Source organism: Argentina silus (assembly GCF_951799395.1).
Source record: "Argentina silus genome assembly, chromosome: 14".
Lineage (NCBI taxonomy): Eukaryota > Metazoa > Chordata > Actinopteri > Argentiniformes > Argentinidae > Argentina > Argentina silus.
Window position 1 is genome coordinate 871,762 of NC_139668.1, and position 27,201 is coordinate 898,962.

A 27,201-nucleotide genomic window follows, 5' to 3' on the forward strand; every position below is an offset into this window, starting at 1 on the left:
CTGAGCTGACATCCTGGAAGAAAGAGAAATTGACACATGTCAACAAATAGCCACTATTAATGCTACACAGGTAATGCTACGAACTTACAAAGTATTTTGTCATTTGGACAAGAATGATAACAATGCGAACGTTTGGTTTTATATTGCAAAAGTTAAGTTAAATGAATACCAAACTGTCGCTGTTTGCCAATATAGTTAACCATAAGCCGTTATGCACCCTTTACTGTAGCAGGTACGAGCCGGGTGCCACTCGGTGTGTACCACAGATACAGAGTGACGAGCAACGTTTCGAACAATGAAAGACGTTAGGCTGAATGTTAGAGAACTGTCTGGTTCTAGGCTACACATGTACTCGTACTAGTACTACTAGGTAACTTAACTAACGTTGCACCTTCCTGAATAAGGCCAGTGGACGTAGCTATCTATCTCTTATCTCCAACTGGCTGGTGAGCTGCTAACATACAGTATCTGTGGTTCTAGTCATTTACTCGTCCTGGATATAGGCACTGCGGGCTAAATACTTTGACACTAAACATAACAATGACCATACCAATCCTATCCTTTGCGTTTATGTAGCTAAGCCCATATGTGTCTATGTTACTTATACTGTTATTATGGGAATGTAGAGGGACTCATGTTGGGTGTAGAACAGGTACAGAGACAACAAGTCAATTGGATAGAATAGAAGTCAACTCATTATTGGTAATGAATTAGATCATTAATATGTGAGATACTGTATTGTCATATTGTCATCAACACATCATATGATTGTAAATAAAACATGTAATTAACGCTCTCTCTCTCTCTCTCTCTCTCTCTCTCTCTCTCTCTCTCTCTCTCTCTCTCTCTCTCTCTCTCTCTCTGCCTCCTCTCCCACCCCCTGGCCCTCCCATTTTTCATCCTTTCAATATCATATGATTAGGCAAGCTAAGGTATGCCAGTGTACAATGCAGTAGATTAACTCACACTGCGCCTACAGGTCTTTTTTTGTCTCCATGACCACCCCTCCCATAACCACCGGCTGTATGACTTCCTCCCCCTTCGCCGGGCAGCAGGCCCAGGCTGCTCGCGATGTCAACACATCATCCCTCTGTCGTATTGGCCAGGAGACAGTGCAGGATATTGTTTTACGCACCATGGAGATCTTCCAACTATTGAGAAACATGCAGGTGAGCTTAGGTGTACAACTGCATGTGCATGATAGTGCTCCTTTGGATTTTAAAGTATTGTCTAGGAATACTGTAAATACCCTGAAGTAGACGTTTTGGTTTCCTGTTGTTTATAATTGGTCAAAAGATTGATCTATTGGCAGTTTATTTGCCGTTTGCCCCTCATCCCTCTTTGTGTGGGAGAATGAGATTGTGTGTTTTTGTCCACACACACACACACACACACACACACACACACACACACACAAACACACACAAACACACACCCTTTTTGTGTGACACTGGTTTGAGACCGAATTTATATTCCTCTCTCTCTCCACAGTATTGAATTACATACAGTAATAAGCATTGTCTCAGTGTTTTGTGGTATGAGCTAAAAATATAAGCTAAGTCAGCTTTTATTCTATTATCCCTAGCAATATTTATCCCATGGTACTGTCTCTCAATTGTTTTTTAAACAAGGAGAACCATATAGTATTTTGTCTGAAAATGCAAACATTTTATCACTAGACAGCCAGACATCTGTTTAAACCTTATTTTGACCTTCTGTTGACACATTGGAATGATCAGACTTTGCCCTGAAGATGGGTTTAGGGTAGGTTTCATTTTGATGTCTGTGCTGAGAGAGGATCTCTCTGCGACTCATTAAAAACAACCAGGGAAAGACAGAAGAAACAACCAGGGAAAGACAGAAGAAATACCACAACACAAGCACTGCCTTGCCACAGAATGGACAAACAGCATTGTTGTGACTTGTTTCTCACTGTTTCATAATGAAAAGATAGTTTATAATTTATTAAAGGTCCAGTATGTAGATTTGTACTTCAAAATAGTGCTTAATGGCAATGGTAAACCGGTAGTGATCAAGGAATGAGATTTTATGATAAAGAATATTTATAGGAGAGTGCTGTTTTGGTCCAAGGCGCTTTCTAAAACAGTTGTCGTGGCCGAGAACTGGCCTTTATGTACGATTTGTAGGTTTTGTGAATATGCACACATTTGTGGCAATTAGAAAATTTAGCATATTGTACGTTTTCAGATTTTCAGTTTTGCCAGCAACGCGCAACATGATAGCCTACACCTTTAGAGTAGGAGTCTAGTTATTAGGAATCCATGATTTGACTATAATGTGAGAACTGACATTCAGGTCATAGACAGGTCATATGACCCGACAGGTCATAGACACCAACACACTTTGTTTGTTGTTCACTATGTAAATGTCTCTTAACAGTTGTTATTACAATGTTATTACATTAGTAGAGTGTACATAACAGACCATTTCCCTATGTCGTCTCACCCAGCTACCTAATGGAGTGACATACCACCCCAACACTCATCAGGACAGACTGAGCAAACTGCAAGAACACCTGCGCATGCTCTCAGTGCTCTTTCGCAAACTGCGCCTCGTCTATGACAAATGCAATGAAAACTGCGCTGGTCTGGACCCGATACCATCAGAAGTGAGTGACTACTGTTCAGGCTCACCCCAGACTCTCCAGTTGATCTAATTTATGGCAAATGTACTGAAAGACCAATTGTAGGACATAATGCATATTGCCTCTGCTGACGACATTCTGTGTTGCTATACAAACAACTGATGCAATTCTTTTGGACGTTTTGGTTGACAGATAGAATGGATTACACTTTGTTCCACAAAATGGCTGATTTTAGTAAGGAGATGCTGTGAGGAAGTAGGTCAAAGAAGCTGGTGCCTCCCACTCCTCCAGGTCTCTACCTCAGTTGAGCTCCACATTCAATAAGTGCTCCATTCTCCAGGGAGCCCTTAGTGGCTGTTATGGACACCTCGAGAAACCCACCTCTCTGTGTCAGGCTTTGTGTAGGGTTATCTGTCTGATTTATGACTGCAGTCCACTGGTTGGTTTTGGTTTTGAATCGTTTGTGACTGACTTCACATACCATTTTAAATATTGTATTCATTGCACACATTTTGAATGTTTTCTGGTTGTTCCATATTACATAAGGATACATTACGTTATTAGTTCTCTACAATGGACAGAAATGACACTTTAATTTGGAGTTCTGGACAAACATTTACAGTATGTGAACCTCTTTACCCTTTACACCATACCGTACCCACCATATTTAGTGTTTACATATGAAAACCCACTAACTGCTGACCAACCAATATCTCATCACCGCAACATGTTGATTTTAGCCTTGCGCACAGCACACATTTATCATTCTGTAACATTCAGGTGCTTGACATTTTGGCTATTGGCTGCCTGGGCCTTTCCTCAAACAGGAAGTGGAATCAATGACTCAGGCAGCATGACCTCATCCCGGCCTAATTAGCAGCAGGCCTGGTAATGAACAGCTGGCCAAAATGCTGAGGTCAGCATTTCCCCCCAAGCCAGGCAATCAGCGGCGCTGCTCTGGCATTTCCTGTTCTCTGAGCGGCCATGTCGTCTATTCCCTTCTCCGCTCGCTTTTTTCCTGTTTTCTTTTTCGTCCCCCCTGTCAAATTAAGGAAACCTAGAGAACTTCATTACCCCATTCTTCTCTGTCAAGCGGGAAACCACATCCGTCCTTGTGTGGAGACAGAGGTTATTACTCACACATGCACGCACACACACACACACACACGCACAAACACATACATGCTCGGTCCATTATATCTAAGCACTATCAGAAAGGCAGGCACACCAGATCGCACATGCATTCGCTCACTCACTCACTCACTAACTCACACACACACACACACACACACACACACACACACACACACACACACACACACGCACGCTCCGCCATGACTAGCGCAAGTTAATATAATATAATATCCTGCACATGTCTTCTGTCTTTTTTTCCTCTGCGAGTCAGCCAGTTTTGGTTTGGCAGTGTTCTCTCTGACTGAAGACAACTGCTAGGGCTACATCTGATTCTCCCTGTCTTTCTCTGCTGGCCCTACAGTAACACTCTGGTCACAGCTTGATTTAATCACTGTCTGAGGGGCCTCTGCCAGTTGCTGAACCTCAGGTCAATGCAGCAATGAAACAGGATAAACTATTCAGGATTTACAATAGCACTCCGCTGGATTTGTTTTAGACCGAAGTGTTTTCACACCTGGCAAAGCTTTTTATTGGCTCGTAATTGTTTTTAGTCTCGTACCTAATCTGTTTGTAATCTTGATTGGTATGATGGTTGTGTTATCAGAAGGTGCTGTAAATGTTGTTTCTTTTCTTATGCACAACAATGTTTCCCTCATGTCAGACCTAATCTCTCTTTACAACATTATCTGATGATAGACACAGGTATTCAATGGGCATCAAGTGGAATGGTATCATTTAAGATAACTGTGCTGGTGCTCATATACAATTCCCTGCATAAGTAACGGGACAATAAAACATTTCTTCTATTTGCTCTACACTCCAAAAGTTTGGATTTGAAATTGAACAATTACACTAAAGTACAGATTCTCAGCTTTAATTTGAGGGTATTTGTGTACATATTGGTTTTACCATTCAGAAATGACAACACTTTTTATACATAGACAAGGTTCCCACGTGTCCTGGAAATCCTTGAAAATGAAAGACCAGGCTTCCAGGCCTTGAAAACACATGGAAAATGAGAAATACAATAAAATATGGTTAAATTGGCCTACATTAACTCTAAGTTTGGTGATTATAGGCCTACACACATCATTTTGGAAAATCTTTGTTTCTATCGGTTTTGTTACATAGCCAATTAGGCCTACTTTTTTTTTTTAAATTGTAATTCCTTGCAGGGAATAGCCTATGCAGCCTTCACTGAGGCAATTCATAGGTAGGTTTCTGGTAGCCAAAGCTAAATAATTGAAAGATACCATGGTTATTTTTTTTAATATCAAAAACATTATTAACAAAGTTGATTTTATATTTATGCAACAATACCTAGATGCTTACTCAATGGCATACATTCAACACTTGCTCAATGTGAATCTTGTGCATGCGATACTGCTCTCTCATTGTGAAATATGTGCCATGTATACATGCCACTAATTGACGTAGGATTCCCAGTGTTGTCAGTAGCAAGCAAAATGCTGCTTAAAACTCTGCTGAAAACTAAGTAGAAATGCATGAAAGCCACTAACAGAAGACCAAATTTACCTGGGAGAGGACTCCCAGACCCTCCACCCAAATTAGGGCTAATGAGGAATTTATTCTAAGCAAATTATTTTACCACACCCTAGTTTTAGCAGAAAAGATGTCACTGTAGTGCTTCTTCATTGACTTGCACAAGCCTATTAGTAGCCTAAGGCTTGGTTAAGGATATTAAAGTAGTAAAATAAAGGGATGGTCAATATTACTGTTTGAAAATGGGTTCATTGATTAGATTTACAGATTGATTAGCACCAACTTGCTGGCGTATAGGGACAGACCATAGAGTTATGGAGGAGCTGTTGCTGTTCCTTAGTTGCCCTGTAGGCAAGCACCATGGTATTGAGTATGATGCACCCCACTACTAAGGCCAGTGGAGAGTGCAGAGGAGAGGTGTGACATGATGTTCTACACATGAGATACCTACCTATTGTGTGTTTTGCCACCATTACAGTGAGTAATGTCTCCCTATTATTTATCGTAAAATGTCATTGAAAATGTCCAGGAAAATTTGTTCTTGAAACTTAGTGGGAACCCTGATAGTCTATTTCAGGGCACCAAAAGTAATGGGACAATTGGCTTGATAGGTGTTTCTGGTAAGTCAGGTGTGCTCTGTCACATCATTTGTACAGGCTGTCAATGTCTAGTATTGATTCTAGGCTTTGTGTTTGCCATTGGAGTCTGCTATTGGTGTCTGTCAACATGAGGACCAAAGAGGTGTCTATGAAAGTCAAGGAAGCCATTATGAGGATGAAAAATCAGAAACATACTCAAAACCTTAGGCTTGCCAAAATCAAGTTTGGAACATCATTAAAAAGAAAAGAAAGCACTGGTAAGCTCAGCAATCACAAACAGGCTGGTAGGCCAACAAAGACTTCTACAGTGGAAGAATGCTTACCATAATTAAGAAAAAAACAAAAACAAAACAACTGTGCCCCAGATCAGGAACACTCTCCAGAAGGAGTGAATGTGTCATCCACAGAATACATCACCAGCCGAACTACAGAGGCTTCTTTTTAAAATGTAACTTTTTTAAATGTCTAATTGGTGAAACCAAAATGTACAAAAATACCATCAAATAAAAGCTGGGAATCTCTACTTTAACCTCACAGTAATTGTTTGATTGAGTATAGAGCCAAAATAAGAAAAATGCTTCACTGTTCCTTTACTTACGCAGGGCACTGTCCCTGTAATAGGGAACAGTGTGTTCCATCACTGCGCTACTCATTATCCTTTACACCAGCAGGTGTCAGTGTGATTTAAAGCAGAGGAGCAGGGAGAGTCTGAGGATGCTTGGAGGCTTTTAAACACAACAGTCGGTTTAGTGTCAACCAGACAAGGTCATGCACAGAGTGCCTTTAAAATGAATTAAGCACTTGTATGGAGAAGTCCAGGAAGGTGGGAGGAACTTTTTGAACAGCTCTGAAAGGTTCTAAGATAAGACATGATTTGCCTGTTTTTAAGCTCTACACAGAATCCCCATTTTCACTACTCTAAGGAAATAAGATTATCACTTGCATAAAGTAATTTCTAATACTGTATCTTAACTTAGGGCTGAATTCCCCAGAGCTCCCTGTAATCTGAATATGGTCAGTTTGTGCTTAAAAATGCTGCATAGATCTAAAGCTGTAGTCTATCCTATAGTTAGGTTGAATTTAAGTCTATTGCACTTATCGATTATATATTTTGGAACATGTAATTTTGTTTAATGGCAGACATGGAATCCAACAAATGTAGTTGTGCAAATAAATGCTCAGCAAACCAAACTGATATCAATTTACCCTCTCAACCCCTCACTAAACAAATTCAACGTATCCCTCTTTGTGCTACCACAGCAACTCATCCCCTATGTGGAGGACGACAGCTCCAAGCACGATGAGCGCTTGGCCAGCCAGACCCGCCCGGCGACAGAGGAGAGGAGGGAAGTCCTGGAGGTTAATAAGGTAAACTGCCTACTGGGCCTTAAGCACTGCTATCCTGTATGAAATACAGTACAGATACAAGCTACACAATACTCGCCGTTTTTTATCTTACTTTATTTACTGTATTTACTGTATTTATGGCTAGTAGAGCAGTGCAATACAGTATGCATTATTTGGCAGTTTTTTTACACACACACACACACACACACACACACACACACACACACACACACATACACACACACACACACACACACACTCTGGGTAGAAGACATGAAGAGAGTGAGTGAGTGTGTGTGTGTGTGTGTTGGAGTATTCACCTACATTGAAACATAATACAAATCTAAAATAATGAAAATAATGAAAAGGTTAGCATGACTGCAGCACTCCCTCCACTCCAGCCCACAGCACTGAGCCCAGATGCCCATCTGTATATTAAGGCTGCAATCGCAAGAAGATCTTTTGGGGAGTTAAAGAGGTTAACTCATCAGGAGGAGAGTGATGCAGGCAGCAAAATGTAGAAAGCAGATGTTAGGAGCACCGGCTGCATCTGCCGCAGTGACCCCAGCCAGATATGATTCTACTAGAGGAGAGAGGGAGGTGAAAGAGAGAACACAGAGAGAAAAAGAGAGGGAGAGGATGGATGGATGACCGGATAGATATATGTATGTAGTCAGAGAGAAGAGATGGGAATAGTGTGGTAAAGAGAGAAAGAAAAAGGAAGGACAAATATAAAGGTGGAAAATGTTGTGGTGAAGGAAAGACAGCCAAAAGATTGATGAATTACTGAATAGAGAGGTTGGTAGACAGTTGGAAGATGCCTCTGGAAGAGAAACATAATGTACTGTAGGCCTATACTGTAACAGAATGACAAAAACAAGAAAAGAGAAATGATAGATGGATAACAGAATTTATACCTACTAAAGATACAGTGCCCTGCGTAGGTGATGGGACAGTGAAGCATTTTTTCTTGTTTTGCCTCTACACTTGGAAAACAACCAATTACTATGAGGTTAAAGTAGAGATTCTCACTTTTATTTGATGGTATAAATGTACATATTGGTTTCACCATTTTGAAACATATATGACCCATTGACCCCACCAAATGTTGTGTATCTTCTCTGGTGATGCTCTGCCAGGCCTGTACTGCAGCCATCTTTAGTTGTTATTTGTTTTGAGGTATTTTTGCCTAAAATCTTTAGGAAATGAAATACATGTTCAATTGTATTTCAATCTGAAGAATAGGCTGTGGCTATGGCAGTATGTTTTGGGTCATTGTCTTACAGTATGACAAAGCACCATCCAATGAATTTGGAGGCATTTGCTTGCACTCTCGCAGACAAGATGTTTCTGTACACTTCAGAATACATTCTGCTGTTGCGGTCAGCAGTTATCAATATCATCAATTAAGACAAGTTAGACAGTTCTAATGGCAGCTATACATGCCCAAACCATAGCACCCCCTCCACCATGTTTCACAGATGACATAGAATGCTTACAGAAGATTGTAAATATAGCTATTTGAGCTAGATTATTGAGTGTGATAAAATAGTTAATAGTGTATTTGATATTCAAGACATATGTACAAGTAACGTGGCTAATGTGACCAGTTTCTATATTGCTGATAACCGATTTTTGAAAGTAACACTTTACATTAAAGTCACATGTGTAAAAGGTTTATAAATGGTTTATAATTAGTTAATAAATCACTTATAACCAGTTTATTATTAAATTATAAACCATTTACAAACAGATTATTCGATATTCACTTGGTGCTTGCCAAATAAGGAGCTTGCAATCAGGAGGAGTTATTAATGCTTTATAAATGCACTTATAAATACTAACAATGATGTGAAATCATGCAACATTATTTACAATTGTTGCAGTGGAAAATTGTATTTGCTTTTTTTTACACCACATTTGTGTAATTATGGGTGTAATTACTCTTAATTGGTAGTCTTACTCTTGATGTGGTAGAAACTGAGACCCTCCACTTATTGATTCATTTCTGCTATGGCAAGCCCTCATTGGACAAGAGCAATAGCAGATCAGTTTTCTCTTCATTGCTTTTCAATAGGAGAAACACAAAGTTTGCAAAAATGTGAGTGTGGGTTCTCCAAGCCTCTCTGGATACACTTTTATAATAATTGAAAACATTTTGAAAATGTATTAATTAACAACAATAATATTTCATGATAATTGTATAATACCGTGATCATTGAAAAATATGTCTTTATAGTCCAATGAGTGCCCTACATTATGTTGTCTAAATGGTACAATGGTATAATGAAAGAGATATAATGGACAGGCAACGCTCTGCTAAGAATCATAGTCTGACGCAATGATGGTCAAGGCCTGTAGGTTTGGATTTAATGGCTGCTACTGGGACACAATAAACTCTGTCTGTTACAGCAGGTTATCTTGTTACAATTCAGCATGACTAGCATTTAAACCATTTAATACTACCACTAATAATAATGCATTTATTTTGTACAGCGCTTATGTTTATAGGGCAGTACTATTATTTCTTAAGAGAAAAATAACTCCTATTTTGATGGTCTTTCAAAAAACATCACATACCAGGAAGTCGGTTTGACAACCGAACTATAAGTGCCAGCTCTCTGGTGTTGCTATCTTTATTTGGTCAAAACTATACAATTATATATAACATTTACAAATGATCATTGGAAAAGAAAAAGAGAAAGATGTAAATCACATAGCGCTAGCAACTTACTTCAAAGGTGATGCTACTAATTGGCTACGCAAGCTAGCTAGCTAGCTATATACTCGTTTTGATACTGTCATGACTGGCTGACATAGAGCTACTTAGCTAGCTCCACACCAGTGTGGCTTTGTCGTAAGCTTGAAACAACTTGTAGTTTAAACACTGATAGCACACAGTTAGCTAGAGGGACACATCAGCTATATGCTGTGTGGGGTCACTGGTGTTGCTCACTAGCTAGCTAAAATCAATGCCAAATTAGGCTAGGTAGTAGCTAGTTAGCCAGTATTACCTGTAGCAAGCCTGTAAGTTGCCAATGTGAAACGCACCTTTCAAACATTTGATTTATTTATCTAATTTCATTCGGTCTCTGTCTGTTCGTATGTCACATGCTTTTTCTCTGACACCACTAGGACAATTTTGGTGAAACTTGGATGAATCATGGGTCTTGCCATACATATTGTTCAGGAGTTTTGAGGTGACGCCAATACGTCATTAAAAAGGTCATAATAGGGTGCAATGTGGAGAGCTAGCAGTGTAGCCTAATGCAATAGGCCTGTTGAATTTGGGAATAATATTTTGAGAAATCAACACAAAGCTGTAAGAAGCAAGACTGATAATGATCAAATAACCACTACACGTTCTGGTAACTTTTCAGTCTAACTACGAATGCAGCTGTAGAAATAAGCTGGCGTCTTATGTCAATAATGATATTAATGATAACTCATTAATTAATGTTGATAACTCTTTAATAAATGGTTAATGGTGTGACATTTCAGCAGTTACACATGAATAAATGGGGTTATGGAGGTTTTCTCCATAAGCACACAGGATAGAAGAGTGCTCACATGTGGTCTGCTCATTGATATACCCAAACCAGCTCAAAGCACTAACCACACATCGGTGAACACAGAGAAGGGGTAAGTAGTGGATAGATACTGTATATCAACAAATAAAATCTGGGAACCTACACGGTGGACATGTTTAAATGAGGAACAAGTTGACAAGGACATCAGGATTTCAAGTGTGCGTCATGGGGCAAAAAATATGGTGACAGCTGTTCTGTACTTTGGGAGATCTTTACATTGTTCTGTGTGTAAATATGTGTTAAATCGGTTTGCTGCCAGCCGAATTATCCCTACAATTCAGGAAATAACTTCACCAACTGTGCAACCACTGCAAATAATGTTGGCTGATTTCACATTAGGGTTAGTTTTAAAGCATTTATAAGTGGATTTATAAACATTAATAACTGGCTCCTGATTGCAAGCTCCCTATTTGGCAAGTACCAATGAATATAGAAAGTTTTAAACTAATGAGTTATAACTGTTTGTAAATGTTTTTATAATTGAATAATAAACCGGTTATAAGTGATTTATTAAGTAATTATAAACCATTTATATACCCTTTACAATGTGACCTTAATGTGTTACCAATAAATCTTCTAACCTGCGCAGTTTTATACTGTGCATTTCTGGGATAATGAAGAATATTAAATTATATTATGGTGGGAGTATATTTAGCAGCTATTTTCCATATCAGTTTTGCAACACTGAACATTTGTTTGGCAGTGACGTTCCACTTTACCAGTGTGCAGGAGACTCCAAAAGGTGAACGCAAAGCCTAGAATCAATACTAGACATCGACAGCTCTCTTATGTCTCTTATGACAAATTATGTGATGGAATGCCTGATTTGCCAGAAACACCTGTCAAGCCAATTGTCCCATCACTTTTGGTGCCCTGAAAAACGGAGACTATGTAAAACAAGTGTTGTCGTTTCTAGATGACGAAACCAATATGTACACAAATAGCATCAAATTAAAGCTGCGAATCTCTACTTTAACCTCATCATAATTGTTAGATTTCAAATCCAAAGGTTTGAAGTATAGAGCCAAAAGAACTTACGCAGGGCACTGTATATCCACAAAAGGGAAAAGTTGGTGAAGAAGAGTGAAGATGCCTGTATGAGACACCTGTATATTTCCTCATAGAAGAAGCAGCTGTGAAAGGCCATCCCCTACCTTCAGTCTAGTTGGACAGGTAGCATTGTAGAGATGAGTAGAGGAGCTAGATGAATGACTCCTCCATGGTAATGTCTTCCTGCTTTATGGGCCATCCTGTGTGTGAGTGATAGCCTGTTCTCCTTATCTGTCTATTGGGGTAATTGCTGTTTGTCGGAGGCGCTGTGACTGATGGTGATGCAATCTGCCGAGCTGGAGAGGAGGAGAACAGCATCACTCTCCACAAGTGTGTGTGTGTGTGTGTGTGTGTGTGTGTGTGTGTGTGCGTGTGCGTGCACATGACCGTGTGTGCATAATTCATTGGCACCTAATGGTTTGAGATTGCTCAATCTCTGAGATGCAGAACTTTTGTGCTGTAGACTGATTGTGCATCATCATTTCAGGCCCCTGTTCCTCCCTCTCTCGCAGAGAAAGATAAACACTGAGGTGCCCAAGTGACCACAAATTAGAACCTTAATGAATGATCTACATTGATGGTCACATAGCAATTAATGAAAGGAAATAATTAATATACGATAGATAGATACACAGAATTCTTATTGAATGCAAATCTTGAATGCATTTTGTAAGCAGGCTTTTTTGCCCTCTATGTCTTCTTCGTCTAAGAAAACCCTGTCTGACTGTGCATTTTCCAGAAATGTGCACTCAAGACTGCTTGATAATCCTTCCATTTGGTGATGATGTCTTGTCATCGCCACATCACTCTTTCCTCCCTCATGTCCCCATCCTCGTCCCCCTATAGAAGTGGCTGATGGCCATCTCCCTGAGAGTATCACAGTCATTAACCTCCCTCCCCCACCCCCCGTCCCCCTCCCCCACTGGAGACCCATCCCCAGCAGCCCTCCACTGCAGCCTGCCATCACCACTCGGCCCGCGTTTGATTTAATACCAGCCTAAGTGTGAATAAATTCCTGTCACAGCCCATTAAGGAGGCCTTGGAGAGATCTGGCCTGTTATTAATTCTCCACAGCTCCTCTCTCTCTCTCTCTCTCTTTCTCCCTTGCTCACACACACTCTCTTGTTTTTTTAATACCCTGTTAATTACCACGTCTGTCCTCTTTATTCAAATGAGAAAGTGAGAAATTAAAAGCAAAGATGTTTGTAATACAAACAGGGAGCCCTCTAAGCCTGAGCTGGCTGACGCATATAATGAGTTCCAGTGGCATTGGTGGTTAGCCTTATCTGAAGAGCAGGCCTGATGATAAACAAACAGAACCCCGAATGGTAATGAGACTCGGAGAGAGGTGTATGGGTCTCTTTCCCTCTCTCTCTTTCTCACTGTTTCCCACTCTGTCTCTCTCTCTCTCTCTCTCTCTCTCCCTCTCTCCCTCTCTCTCCTTGTGTACACACTCAGACATTAGCAGGGTGTTCACACAGCGCCCAAACCTCCATGTTATTTGTAGGCTCATATGTAGCCCATTAGACCACTTTGTTGATCAGGGGCTTTTTAAATTAATTTATAAGTCATATTTATCAAATTCCAGGGGTAGGCCTAGACAGTATTCTTTGAAATTACTTTGAGTTCTCTCCTTTGCTCTGCTGTCGGGTTTCATGTTTAAGCTACTGGCTGCTAGTCGTGCCAACGGCTCGTGCTGAAGCAATAAGCTTCCAGAATTTGTGGCTCATATCTGGTGAAAATAATAACTTGAAAATATTAATAATAATAAAAAAAAGAGTAATTTGTGGGCCATATGCAATCGCCTACTTATTAACCATATCCATATTAATAATAATGTATAACTGAAGTGAAGACAGGGTCCGTTAAACACATTTGTATGGCCTTAGTTTAGTTTTACATAACATTGAAATGCTTTGGATCGGTTAGCAAGGCTCGAAAGTCTGCTTTTGACGCGCTAGAATGCCCAGGTGTATCTCAATTGCTACCATAATTATGCCATCAGGTCCAGTAGCTAGAACATGGTAATGCCATCAACACCTAATAAAGGGGAAATCTGGGATTAAAACAACAAAGCTAAACTATATATAAACAATACATATTTTTGTTGACCAAATGTGACACTTCCCCATTGCCTTCCAGTCAAAAAACACACAGTTTTGTCTACATGGCGTCAAATTTCATAAGGGGCGGAGTTAGGTCTGTCGCTTCGCATACCCCTTTGGTTGAAGGAAGCTCGTGAGGCATTTATAGGTATTCTTCAAGAATCAATGGCTATAGAGAGCCCAAGTCAGCTCCACCCCTTTTATTTTTTGCACCAGAAGTGTGTCTGCCCTCTCTGTTCCTCATTAGCTGGATTTATTTTTCTCTATACTCTGAAATCAAACAATTATTATAAGGTTAAAGTAGAGATTCTTAGCTTTTATTTGATGGTATTGGTGTACATATTGGTTTCAGCATTCAGGTTTAGGGTTAGGGTTATTACTTTTTATGCATAGTCCATTAGAGTATCCAGTAATGAAATGAATTCATGAAATGTCCAAATTAAGCACTCATGTTTAGTATTTGGTCGACAATACCTGCCTGAAGTCTGTGACCCATCTTCTCTGGTGATGCTCTGCCAGGCCTGCCATATTCAGTTGTTGTTTGTTTTGTGGTCTTTTTTTCCTAAAATCTTATCATCAGGAAATGAAATGCATGTCCAATTGGATTTATATCTGAAGATTGACTTGGCAAATCTTTCCCCCGCTTCTCTACACTGTGAGAGAATGCGTGATGACGGTATGAGAGTAGATATGAGTTGGTCTCATTGCTTGGTCCTCATTAAAATAACCTGATATTTAAACCATTTCCACTCTTCATCTCTGTAATTCATGAGCTGCTATAATAAACTTGATTTTGCCAGTCTATCTCATAAGGCAAACTGATAAGGCAAACCTTCTTTTTTCAAACGTCCTTTACAGCTCTTGCCACCACCTTGTGGAGGCTTTGGGCAGCACTTCACACCTTGTGTCTGCTGCAGCAGCGGCATTGAGGTATAGCACTGCTGCGATGTCGGCCTGAACCTATTAACCACTACCACTGTACATGCTCAAACCTAACACCCCCTGAACCATGTTTCACAGATGAGGTGGTATGCTGTGAATCTTGGGCAGATCCTTTTTTCTCCAAACTTTCCTCTTGCAATCACTCTGTCCACAAGACTTTTTTACACACCTCAGCAAACTGTAACTTGACCATCCTTTTTGAGGATTTTGTGCCTTGCAGTGAAGCATCTTTAGTTTGGCTGGTGAAGTATTCTGCGGATGGTAGTCTCTGATCTGTGGGACAGTTGTTTAGGGGGTTTTCTTAATTATGGTGAGCGTTCTTCGGCCATCCGCTGTGGAAGTCTCCCTTGGCCTACCACATGTTTGCGATACCTGAGCTCACCAGTGCTTTTTTTTTCTTTTTAATGATGCTCCAAACTGTTTGATATGGGAAAGCCTAAGGTTTTGGCTACGTTTCTGATAGTCTTGTTCCGATTTTTCAGCCTAATAATGGCTTCCTTTCATCATCTTTGGTCCTCATGTTGACAGACACCAATAGCAGACTCCAAAGGCAAATGCAAAAACGTAGAAATAATACTAGACGTTGACAGCTCTCTTATGCCTGCACAAATTATGTGACAGAACACACCTGACTTACCAGAAACACCTGTCATAAGCCAATTGTCCCATTACTTTTGGGTACCCTAAAATAGGGAGACTATGCATACATTTCTGAATGGTTTCATTTAAATACCATCAAATAAAAGCTGAGAATCTCTACTTTAACCTCAAAGTAATTGTTTAATTTCAAAATCCAAACTTTTGCAGTGTAGCGCCAAAAGAATTCACTGTCCCATTACTTACGCAGGGCACTGTACAGTATGCCAGTGTTTAAAAGGTTTTGTAAGACAATAAAGGACAGTAACCACCCACTTCTGTGTTTAAGGAATATTTAACTTATACATATCAGGCAGCAGAGCAAGTCCATATTCTGGATCCAGCTATGTGGTCTGAAACGAGAACTGAGTTTTACATCAGTTCTTGTCGTGTCTTACCCTTTGATCTATCAGCCAATCTGAAGCAGTATACAATCCATCTTCATGTCATACCAACCTGTTTTTATGCCATTTTTCATGTTGAATGTATGTGTAGAGACGCCAATGCCACTTTATCGACCTATTGCCTATGTGGGAAATCTTTAATGACTACCCTAGACCATACTACATCAGATAATAGTGGTTTTATTTGATATCAACCACAAAATGACCACAGCATTTCAATGCACCCAACCTGCCTCCCTGCTGACAAATCACTGGGTAGCCTAAAAATAATTAGAAATGCATAAATGAACAAAACCATTTTATTATTTTTTATTTTTAGAATATTAACTATTCTCTAAAATATGCAACATTTTTGGTACAGTAAAATCAATGTTTGCACGTCTTCTATGAACGGAATTTGTTAAATGACCAACTTTACTGTTCTAGGGGAGGAGTGGGCCTTGATTGTACGCAGCATTAACATTTTTATCTCTAAAAGACTGTCTAGTGGCTAGATGAATTGTCACGCTTTTATTTATAAATCGGAAATAATTTTAGCTTGTTAGCGGAGCTCAAGCAAGCACACACAGGAGCTGCAGCAAAATGTGTATCATGAACGTCACACATATCAAGAACTGTCCAAGGCTACAGCAATGATATGACACCTTTATGAAAGTTATTCATTTGTAGCGAACTATGATACATGATATGATGGACAGGGGTGAAAAAACGACAGTTAGGCAACTACAGATGACTTGGATACAGTCAGTGAAAATATATTTTGGTTACAGATTAACAGTTTTATATATAAGGCTATAGCCTACAGAATAATATGAATAAAAGCATGTCAACATAACAGCTTACTTTCACTGATCACAGTATATGAGAAGGGCTGATCTGCTATACTCTTCCTCGCTGTCCCTCATTCGAGCCCCACCTGCCTGCTCCCATTATTCCTTGACGCCCTTGTCAGATTTATTCCAGTCTTTGCATATGGCATGTCAACTTTTTTTTATTGATTCATGAAAACTCTCATTTCAATCATGTGAAATATGTTTCACGTAACATTTTAATTACATTAACATTTGCAATTAATATCAGCTCACAAATTGTGAGTGTGAATTGTGAAAGTCAATACACAGATTTTAGCTACTGTTTCACAACAAGCCCATCTAACCCTAACCCTAAACATGTTTTGAGAAGGCTAATTTACATCCGCGATAACCTGGCGATATAGTCGCACAAGCATGAACCTTTTAAACTCTGACCTACTGTATTACAATAACATTGATAAAAGATTAGAGCAGAGGTAACCTTGTCCCCAAGCTGTTGCGCACAGCGCATATAAGCCTGGTATAACAAGGACTCAAATGTGGCCTTAGTGATAGTGAATTTACTGAGTAAAGTATTTGTTATTATTTGATTTCAGCGAATCACATGGCTGTGAGGCATAGCTCAGAATCAGAAAAGTGTGGTGTCCAAGCACTGGGGGGAAGTGCTGTGGGCGATGATTGATGCGAGGTAAAACCAATGGCAATGTGCCGTCCATTTTCTACACTCTACATTTTTGGCTTAATGAAGGCCAACTTTGATGCATTGGGTCACCAGCCCACCAAGTGTCTGGGAACGAGACTAGGGCAGAGGTAAGTAAAATGTCAATGGTGCATATTTTGTGGCACCTTTGATAAAAGAAAAAAATTATAATTTTAAAATAATTTCCAAAAGTGGGTGGAGGGGGGGAAAAAATACAATTCTCAAAAAGTGCCCATCCATGCTTAAAATGCCAGTATGTAACATTCAAGTTTTCTAAAAGCTTCCTAATGGTTGCAATGACTATGTTTAATCAGTCGCGATCAGAGAATGAGATCCGTTTTCTATCTGGTTTAGACATGTTTCAGCCCCAAAATAAAACAGCATGTTTTGCTTGGAGCCGCTCAACATCATCTCCACCAGTTGAGTATCGCTGCTCTATCCCCTCCTCTCCCCCATCCTCCGTGCCTCCCTCCATCTGCATTATTGATTGACAGAAGCATTCTGATGCCAAGGCCAAGAGCTCAGAACCTTCCACCCTGGCTGCCAATGACAGAGAGGCAGTGATGGATGATGAAGGAGGTGCTGGCACAGCATTATGAGCACTCTCCTCTTCTCTCTCCCATCCTCCCCGCCTCCCTCCATCTGCCTAATCCCCTCGTCTCACTCACAGACACTTACACTTGTAATTCCCAGTCACATCCTCTGGAGTGAAAGCAATGATTTGAGTCACCAGCGACAGGGTGGATTAGCTGAGTGGAATCCTGAGTGAAGGCACCTTTTAACACGACTCAGTATTCTCACTTCTGATACAACTTTTAAATTCAGATAATTTCTCCAGTTATTGGTGAAATCTACTCATTTAAAAAAAGCAACGCAGGACGCTTACTCTGCTCAGAAAGGGTGGTGGTCATTTTTGTAATTGTAGACGAAACAGGCTAAGAGATTAAAAGGATGGATCTCATCCATTGATATAGTAATATCATTACAAGATTAGCTTTTTTTGTCTCATGAATCAAAATGCCTGAATGGCTTTCAGGGGGAAAATGCAACTGAATCAATTAACACAGACATTTCAGTTATGCAACATAATAGACCCTCTGTTGTATGTCCTTCGAAGACTACCAGACTGCTAGAAATGACAGTTTATAGTGTGATGGTAACTGAGTTGTTGCCTCCAATGTGTAATGAGTAATAAAGTTACAGTGATTTTAGTGAAATGTGAAAATCCACTCACTTGAATTGACTGAACTCTACAAAGTGTGGAAGATGGGAATACATAGGTGACTATGGCTTTTATGTCTTTTGGGGTTTGCCCTCAGAACTCTGCCACTCAACAGAGAGGATCTGTTCATGATCAAGATCTTTGGCAGATTGGAATGAACCAGAACTTTAATAAGTTGTAATAACATGTTTTCATCAGAAATTTTTTTCTCTTGCCCCATTATTGAGGACAGTGCTTTTGATCTGGCTGCGAGATGTCAGATGAAAAGAGAGACAGAGACAGAGAGAGGGAGGGAGGGAGGCATCAGACCCTGTAGCTAAGGCTGTCAGAGAGCAGAAGGGGAAGCTGTTCTCTCTCAGATTTGGGCGACCAGTCAGAATCATCAGGGCAATCACTTTCTATCAGCAGGATGATGGTTCAGGGATCAGTGTTCAAAACATTTTCCACTGTCTTCTCTCTCCTGTTCCTCTCTCCCTGGTCTATATGAGAGCACTACACATCAAGGCAGGAATGGCTGAAGTAGCTCTAAATATAAGGGGTGGATTGCAAACGAGGTGAGTTGCCGCTTAGCTGGGTGCTTACATCTTATGACTTAATCTAGGAGACAGGGAGACCAACGGGTGATGACCATGTGAAGAACGAATGTGGAATACCGTGCCTGCCCTGGCTATCAGCTTAAAAAACAACAACAAAAAAAACTATTGGTACAGTAGATAGAATTCAAATTTGATTCATGATTCCAATGTTAATTATTTATTTGTTATATGAGATGATAGCATTCATCAACTTCATTCATCTTACTCTTTGTGGTTTCTAATAGGTTGAGAATTCAGGTGGGCGGTGGTAGAGAAACAGACATGTTTCCCTCTGTCAGGTATCAAAACAAATTTACAGGCGATTCTCCAGAGACTAACTGAGTCCCTGTAAAATGTATGCAGCTTTTTGTTTGCAATCAGGGATAATTTTCCAAGCAGGTGATGATCATTAACTACAATGTAGTCAGAGGTAAGCACGCAGTTATGAGGGAAGGCAGACAGATTTCGTACCAAGCGGGCTATTGCTGTGTCAGCTAGCTTAGCATAGTTTTGCCGTCTAAACCAAACTGAGATGCATACAGAATTTAGACTGACATCTGTGCAAACATTGCTATGTTCTCTACACCTGTGGTTTAGAGCTTGTTAATATTTACCATTGGAACTGTTGCAATGTACTCCAGAAAACACTTCACTTCCACTAGGGGTCATACAAATTGCAAATGAGTTGCTTAAACCATGTCAGGAATAGGTTTAATGAGAGAGAGAGCTATTTTATTGAAGAATATAAAGCACTTTCAGTACACATTAGCAACATTTTCTTTGTGAAAAAAATACATGAATTTCATGAAATTTCAGACCACACAAAATATCTTCTAATTTCACATTGAATAGTCTATTTTGTACACTAGCCTATTGATGTTTTGAAAGTTGAGGAAGCATAATTATTGATCCTGTAAACATATTAATAATGGAAATACCCTCACACTCGCAAACACTTCTGTTGCTAGAATGTATGTTTGGTAAGGAAAGAGAAAGACAACATCCAGTGCGATCCAATTTTGTTCATCTAATGTGTTCCATGTACTGCCTGCAGGCAGCCAACACTGTCACGCGCATGGAAGAATTCAGACAGTAACATGAAGAAGAGTGCGAGCCAGAGCATGTGTAGCTCAACCAAGCCCCTCTGGGCTAACGTGTGTAAGCCCAGTTTGGCGAGAGTTGGGGCGATAAAGACATCTCGCCCCTTACCAGCCCATGGTAAAGTCAAATTTCAAACAGACTAAATGAAGACATTACGACAGCATGTTTGTACTCAAACTTTAAATGTATACATAAATGTATAGATTACTGGGTCTGCACAGGGCACGAACATTTCATGAGGAAGTGAAGCGGTTTGCTATCACTGCCCTCTCACAGCTGCAGCCTCGCTTGCAGTTTGCGCTTCCGACTCACAACTATAGCCAGCAACATGTTACATAGGTATCTGGTGTGTGAGCACAGGAGACATGAAGACACTTGTGAAATCGGCCTAAAAACAAAACAGTAAGAAGGCAACATTATAGGCTGATTGCACGCTTGAGAAAATTCCATTAAAATCAATAGGGAGATGCTTAGCTTTGTCTAGTAATAATACATCTATGAGCTCAACCAACCAGGGGGGAGTTTCCCGAAAGCTTTGTAGCGTTAAGTACTTCTTGAAGTCAGTCATATGAGCCTTTGGCAGTTAAAGTGGGTTTCCTGAAACTCTTTGTAGCTCACATAGTACTTCACAAGAGTTGCAAACCACTCATGAAGCAGCCAAAGAGTGTCGTTAGGTGAAATTAGCAATTTACACATTGAGAATGGACCACAAACATAGAACTAACAAGTTTAAATGAAGCCAATGCCCAGAAATAGGTCTTGGCAAGCAAAACGAAAAAAAAAAAAAAAAAAAAAACATCGGTGAATATCTTGATTTAATGTGGGGCATATTATAAAGAAAAAAAGATGCAGCTTTTGGATAAAGCGCTTTAGCCTACATTATGAATCGTGAACTGTAACAAAGGCATTTGTATCCGCTTTGAGATGGTTGCGCACATGCCTATCAAAGTGCGTGCATCAATGTCGACATAGACAGAAGTTAATTATAAGAACCGGTCCAGTGTCAGTCTCCTATCTTAACCTCTTAAATGTAGGTCCGAATTTGCCTGGAGAAAACTGATCTGAGAGCAGCGCTTCTAGCCATTGGTTATGCATTGATACATGATACATGTTCCTCTCCACTACAAGATGAACTTCACAAATGTGTGAGTTACAAGGTGGTTTGGGAAACACTTGCCAAAAATCCATTGTTATGGGTAAACTCACCCCAGGTTAGTTAGACTCAACTTACATTTACATTTACAGTTATGGCATTTAGCAGACGCCTTCATCCAAAGCGACTTACAACAAATACATAAGTAAGTGAATCTTGCCATTCTCCAGACAGTTCTGCTGAAGGTTAGCAAAATACATGATTAATTTGATAGAGCAATCACAATTAAGCTCACCTACAGCTGCGGTGTAAACCTGACAATTGACCGTTTTTTGGGAACTGCTTAAGGCGTAGCTATGCTAGCCTCATGCTAGGTGACACAGCAATTGCCCCAAAGGTGTCTTGAGTGACACAAAGGGTTTCTTATTAGTTTTTGGGCATTTATTATTCCAGTACCTGTATCTGTAGTTAATGTATGTAGAAGAATCACTTTATGGTTTGACATTGTCTTGTTCATAACAGCGTGCCCGCAAGACTCCAACTCAAAGGCTGACAATGACAGTCGCTCAGAATAATGAGGTACATCCTGTACACCCTCCCTGTGAATCAAAGTGAAAGTCTAGTAAAAATTTGAGAACCCCCTAGAGACACGCTGGAACCATTCCAAATGTTCCACTCCAGAATATCTTCAAGGACAATCAGCTAAATAGTTTATATTAAGAGGGCTGTGTGAAATCGATTGCTGAATGTGTTATCTGCGCTGCAAAAATGGCTGGGTAATTAGTCACGGCTAAAGGAGTGTTACTGAGAGAGCAAGATGGATTTAATCTTAGTAGATTTCACTGCAGTGCAGATACAGTATAGCTCCTCAATGTTATCTCTCTCTGCATGCTATTTTCTGAAGGTAGTCAGACTACTGCTGTTTTGATGCATAGCTACACTTACTTGTCTGCAGGGCCTGAGTTATGTTCAAAGAACCCTATTGGCAGCTGTGATTTCTGAGCAGCTGGGGAGCCATTATTTGTTTATGCGTAAACCTCAGCAACGAGGTACTTGAGGTACCGCAGCTGTTGACTTTGAGATTTGGATAGTGTATTCAAAGGTAATCTGCAGGCAAACTTGCTTTGACTGACTTTGCCTTGTTGGCTCCTGCAGTAAGCTATACCTTCGAGTCAGCCAGATGTGTTAGTTCAGAGATTACAGTTTTTCTCGACTGCTACACCATTTGTATGAAACTGAAGTTCACATGCCCACAGCAAAAACACACAGTAGGTCACTGTTTAAAATATGCATGTTGTCATCGTAGCAGTGGACTACCTCAATACCACTACGTGTTCCTTGTGTTTCTTCCTTGTAACAAAATAATCACAAAAATAATAATGAGAGAATAGTTTATAATTGCAGAGCCTTGCTTATTTAGCTTTCTAGATGGATTAACTCCTTGCACGAATGACAGAATATCTCCTATATTTGGCCAAACAGAGTTGATTATCAGATCAGGTCATGAATTACAGAAACATGAAGAGTGGACATTGTTTAAAGATCAAGTTGTCTTAACCAACTTGTGTTTTTCAAATATCCTTATCTACCCTCATACTGTTTGTTGTAGTCATCATGCATTCTCTCATATGCGACAGCGCGGAGAAGCTGGAGAAAATTTGACATGAATTTGAAGCCAATGAAGCCAGTCAGCTTTGATAATGCAACCTAAATAAGTACATATAAATGAACATTTATTTGATTCTATTGATTACAGAATAAAGTTAGGAATTTTCATGTGAGATTTAAGGATTTGGGGTTTCCCTTTACCTTCACCCACCCATTTGTTAACAATCTAAGATCCGCTTGGGGTTTTGGGTGGGGTGTAGTAGGGGATGTGGATTTTGTATAGCCTACTACACAACCACCCTGTCGTGGATAACTGCTGATGTTCAGTTTGTCAACATGTTCCTAAGGAAATTGTATAAGCCCTATTGGAGGATTCAAAATTGAAACCACTGTCAATTTCAAGCTCAATGACAATTCATCTTTGGAATGTCGCACACAACCGTACTTACAAGGCAAATGTCCACATTTGCGCCTTTATTCAATTGTATTTGATAAGCCTTTGTGTTATTGTGTGATTTATACAAATATTGATAGCTTTCAGATAATACTGTCCTTGCTGCTGAATTTATTTATTTTTTTAAAATGGGCCAAGATGAAACAACCCCTGTGCGCTGTGTGCAACTGACATTTTTTCTGGATGCTTCTCAATGTTTTCTTATGCACTATAGTAGTACATTTTTAGACTTAGTGTCTATGTTATTTGATCTGATTAACTATGTTAAATAACATACAATTTGTCACATCTTTCACTATTGCTTTATGTGCATGTTTTTATCGTGTGTGTCAAATGCACTTTTAAACTGAATCTAATCTCTTGTCATCTCTTCTCGTCTCTTCTCGTCATCTCTTAAGAATTGATCATCAGTAGCCTAGAGAAGATGATAAATTCACTCAGAAATGGAATCACACCTTCCCCCCCATCACCGCCCCACATTGTAGGCTAGATTGCTACCGATTACAGACCCATTCAATGAAGGGAATTTGGGGGGTTTATAGAAATTACATAGAACGTTTAGAGCTTGCATTATGGCTTTACATTCCTAGTCTTTGGACATTTTTAGTTGTAGCCCGCAAAATATTTTAATTTGGTTCCATGTTTTAGTGAAAAGTCTAGATTTACTTCTCATTGCAATACATGCAGCCTAATCTTAATTTAGAAACGTCCTCCTGTATCTTTGGTCGTCTGCAAAGTCAGGTAGCCAAATTGCATCCACTGCATGCAGTTCCACGCACTTGAGATGCAGCAGTAAACCACAACTTCACCAGCGATTACATAGGGCAGGATCAAGAACAGACAGAATTATAAGTAGGATAAATGAAAACAATTCACAACGAATGTCACCCTAGTCACTCCGTGAAGTTTGGTGGCACATCATTTTGAAAAACCCATCAGTTCTGTAGCCTACTCTTGCAAATTACGTTGGTAAAGGAGACAAATGCGATTGTTGAGAGAATAACACATGCTTCGTGTGAGAATAAATTATTTTATTTTTAATTTGATTATAATCACAGGATTAATAATATCAATTTGGTAAATGTATTTCAATTTACTTTTGGGGAAGCTTAGCTTGGCATGGTACATGTAGTACCCGCACACTTACACGTACATGTACAGAAGACATTTACCAATTTCCATCACTACCTATATTGGGTTCACAAGTGACACGGCCAATCAACTATCCATTCCATTCCATCTAATTCCAACCTTCCGATGTCCACAGGTTAACCCATCTTTCCCAGCATATTACCATTTTGCTATTTCCCGTCACAATACATCTACATATTCAACTGTAGTATTTCACAAAGGTCTTGAACCTCTCCATTTGTATACATTCTGTCGCAATTTACATAAAAATAAATATTTTACCTAAAAATAGAATCATATTTCCCAATGAGTGGGCCTGGTCCCTCAGATCCCCCAATAATATCGATTCTAGGTCTATCTGCACACTGATATTATTCCTTAACAACCATTCCTGGACCTGACTCCAAAATTGAGGCACCGATGGACAGTACCAAAGGAAATTATCTATTGATTCTGTTTCCTCATGGCAGAATCTGCACAAGGCTGATTGTTCAATGCCCCAAATATTGAGCATTCATTTTGTAGCTGGAATTTTATATAATAGTTTAAATTGAAAAGAATGGATTGCTCTGTCAATTGTTGTTTTGTATATTAAATCATAAACCCAATGCCATGGTATTGGGATATCAAGAATCTGTTCCCAACTATATTGAATTTGATATGGCATAGTGGTCAAACCTTTTGACCTTAACACTAAAACCTCCAGGCCCTCATTACTTACCAATGCCTCCAGATTTATGTCTGGGGACATCCATTGTTTGACGTTAGTGTTTTCAGTGTAATCTATTCAATAATCATCTATTGAGTTAAATCAATACCATGCCAAACGAATGCACTGGTGGTGTTTAGGAAAGCTCATGTCTGCTTTTTTCATGGTTCCATTCATGGTTTCCATTAGAAGCTGTCAAATTCTGCTTTTGCCCAGGAAAGCTTCCATGATTTTCACTACCAGAAAGAAAGACTGTTTATTTGCCATGCAATCAATTCTCATCAATTGTTGGAATGAATCTTTTTGCACACACCCCCCCTGAGACAACACACACGCACTGCACCCCCCCCCTCCCTCCGAGACAACACACGTGCACACCTCCCCAGGGAGAACAGAGCGCTGGGCACAGGGTCAGCCCTGGAGCAATTCGGGGTTAAGTGCCTTGCTCAAGGGCACAACGGCAGTGGTAGGGACCTGTATATGATTCCAGTAACCCTCCAGTCACCAGCTCACATCCAGATCCCTCCTGGAGCGGGGACCGAACCAGCAACCTTCCGATTGCTGGCCGGCCTCTAACCTCCAGGCTACCTGCCGCCCCATATTCTCAGACACTCAGAAATGTGCTCAAGCAATTGAGAAAAACTGTAAAAGCATCTGTGATTGATAACGTCAACCTTAGTACTCCCTCCAGTTGGGAAAAACACCACATCGGTGTTTAAGTTCTGACAATTGTGATTTCATGTTAATTTATTACAGAAGCTCAAACAGAAGAACCAGCAGCTGAAGCAGATCATGGATCAGCTCCGAAACCTCATCTGGGAGATCAACGCCATGCTGGCTGTTAGGAGCTGAACGAACACACACACACGAACACACACACACACACACACACACACACACACAGAGCATGGAAGAAAATGGTTATTAAATAGACTATAGTCATGACTTTCAGTAGAAAAGTCAAAAGTGTTAATTGTATGATTTGTTTCTGTAAATGTGGGACAATATGTAGATATACATACAACATTTATATATTGTATTTAATCTTTATATCTTAAGATATTTGACAAATACTAAATTCACCCATTATGAGGGGTTTGAAATACATTTTTCCTCAAAAGGTTTTTATATGCTCCTAAAACATTTTAGTAGAACATACAGTTGGTGAAACGAAGAGGTTGTATTACTGTACATTGTATTGCTTCTGCTTTTTACCTTTGGTTGTTTGATGCAAACACACCAATGTACAGCTCCAACAGTACTGGACTTTTATTATCATTACAATGGCTGGTTAACTTTTGTAGTTTTGTGGAGCTAGAAATCCTGCTGTGATTTCAGGCCAACACTGTTTTTGTTCAATTTTTAAGTATTTTGGCTTGCTTATGAGGACAGGCAGATCAAGTAGGGAAATCTTTTGGATTGTCCCCAGGCCTTTAAAAGCTTTTTTCCAGGCATAAAAGATGGAGACTGAAGCAAAAACAGAGAGAGAGAGAGGCTCGACTATCAGGTTTCAGACATGAATATTATTTTCAGATATAAATGTGATTAATAATTAAGACGATGGTTGGGGTCATATCCAAGTTGTGTTGTGAGGTTATTGTCCTCGGGGAGGTGTTGGAGGACTAAGTTAGGTCAGCAAAGATTCTTCCAGAGAGTAAAAATCAATGGTTTAATAGTGGATAATAATTCCTCTTCAGTGGTGTAATTCTCAGATTGTTATGCTGGAAGACAGTGTTTAAGGGTTGCATCAATATGGTGCACTATGAGTAAATTGTCATTCAGTTGAATAGAAGTACAGTATGAAGACATGATTTGTCTGTTTACTGATTTTTTATTCCTTATTTCTGAAAAATTAAAACAAAATATTGAAATATGTCCCAC

The 27,201-nt window shown here is 39.7% G+C and overlaps 1 protein-coding gene across 2 annotated transcripts; it reads left to right on the plus strand.

The window, feature by feature from the left end:
• Nucleotides 1–27,193, plus strand: med30 (mediator complex subunit 30). 2 transcript variants are annotated; one of them, XM_083685426.1, is made up of 5 exons: nucleotides 1–70; nucleotides 980–1,169; nucleotides 2,471–2,629; nucleotides 7,102–7,209; nucleotides 26,077–27,193. In XM_083685426.1, the coding sequence occupies exons 1-5, from the start codon at nucleotides 60–62 to the stop codon at nucleotides 26,170–26,172; spliced, it is 564 nt and encodes a 187-aa protein (XP_083541552.1). In that variant the 5' UTR covers nucleotides 1–59; the 3' UTR covers nucleotides 26,173–27,193. The 2 variants fall into 2 exon arrangements, with proteins under 2 accessions (XP_083541552.1, XP_083541553.1); XM_083685427.1 differs by having other exon boundaries at nucleotides 24–70; nucleotides 923–1,169.
• The last annotated feature ends 8 nt before the right edge of the window (nucleotides 27,194–27,201 follow it).

What these genes read in the sequence shown, in the direction of transcription:
- med30 (XM_083685426.1), top strand. An exon ending in AACTATTGAGAAACATGCAG is followed by an intron (nt 1,170 to 2,470) that starts GTGAGCTTAGGT and finishes CGTCTCACCCAG; the next exon opens with CTACCTAATGGAGTGACATA. An exon ending in TGGACCCGATACCATCAGAA is followed by an intron (nt 2,630 to 7,101) that starts GTGAGTGACTAC and finishes GTGCTACCACAG; the next exon opens with CAACTCATCCCCTATGTGGA.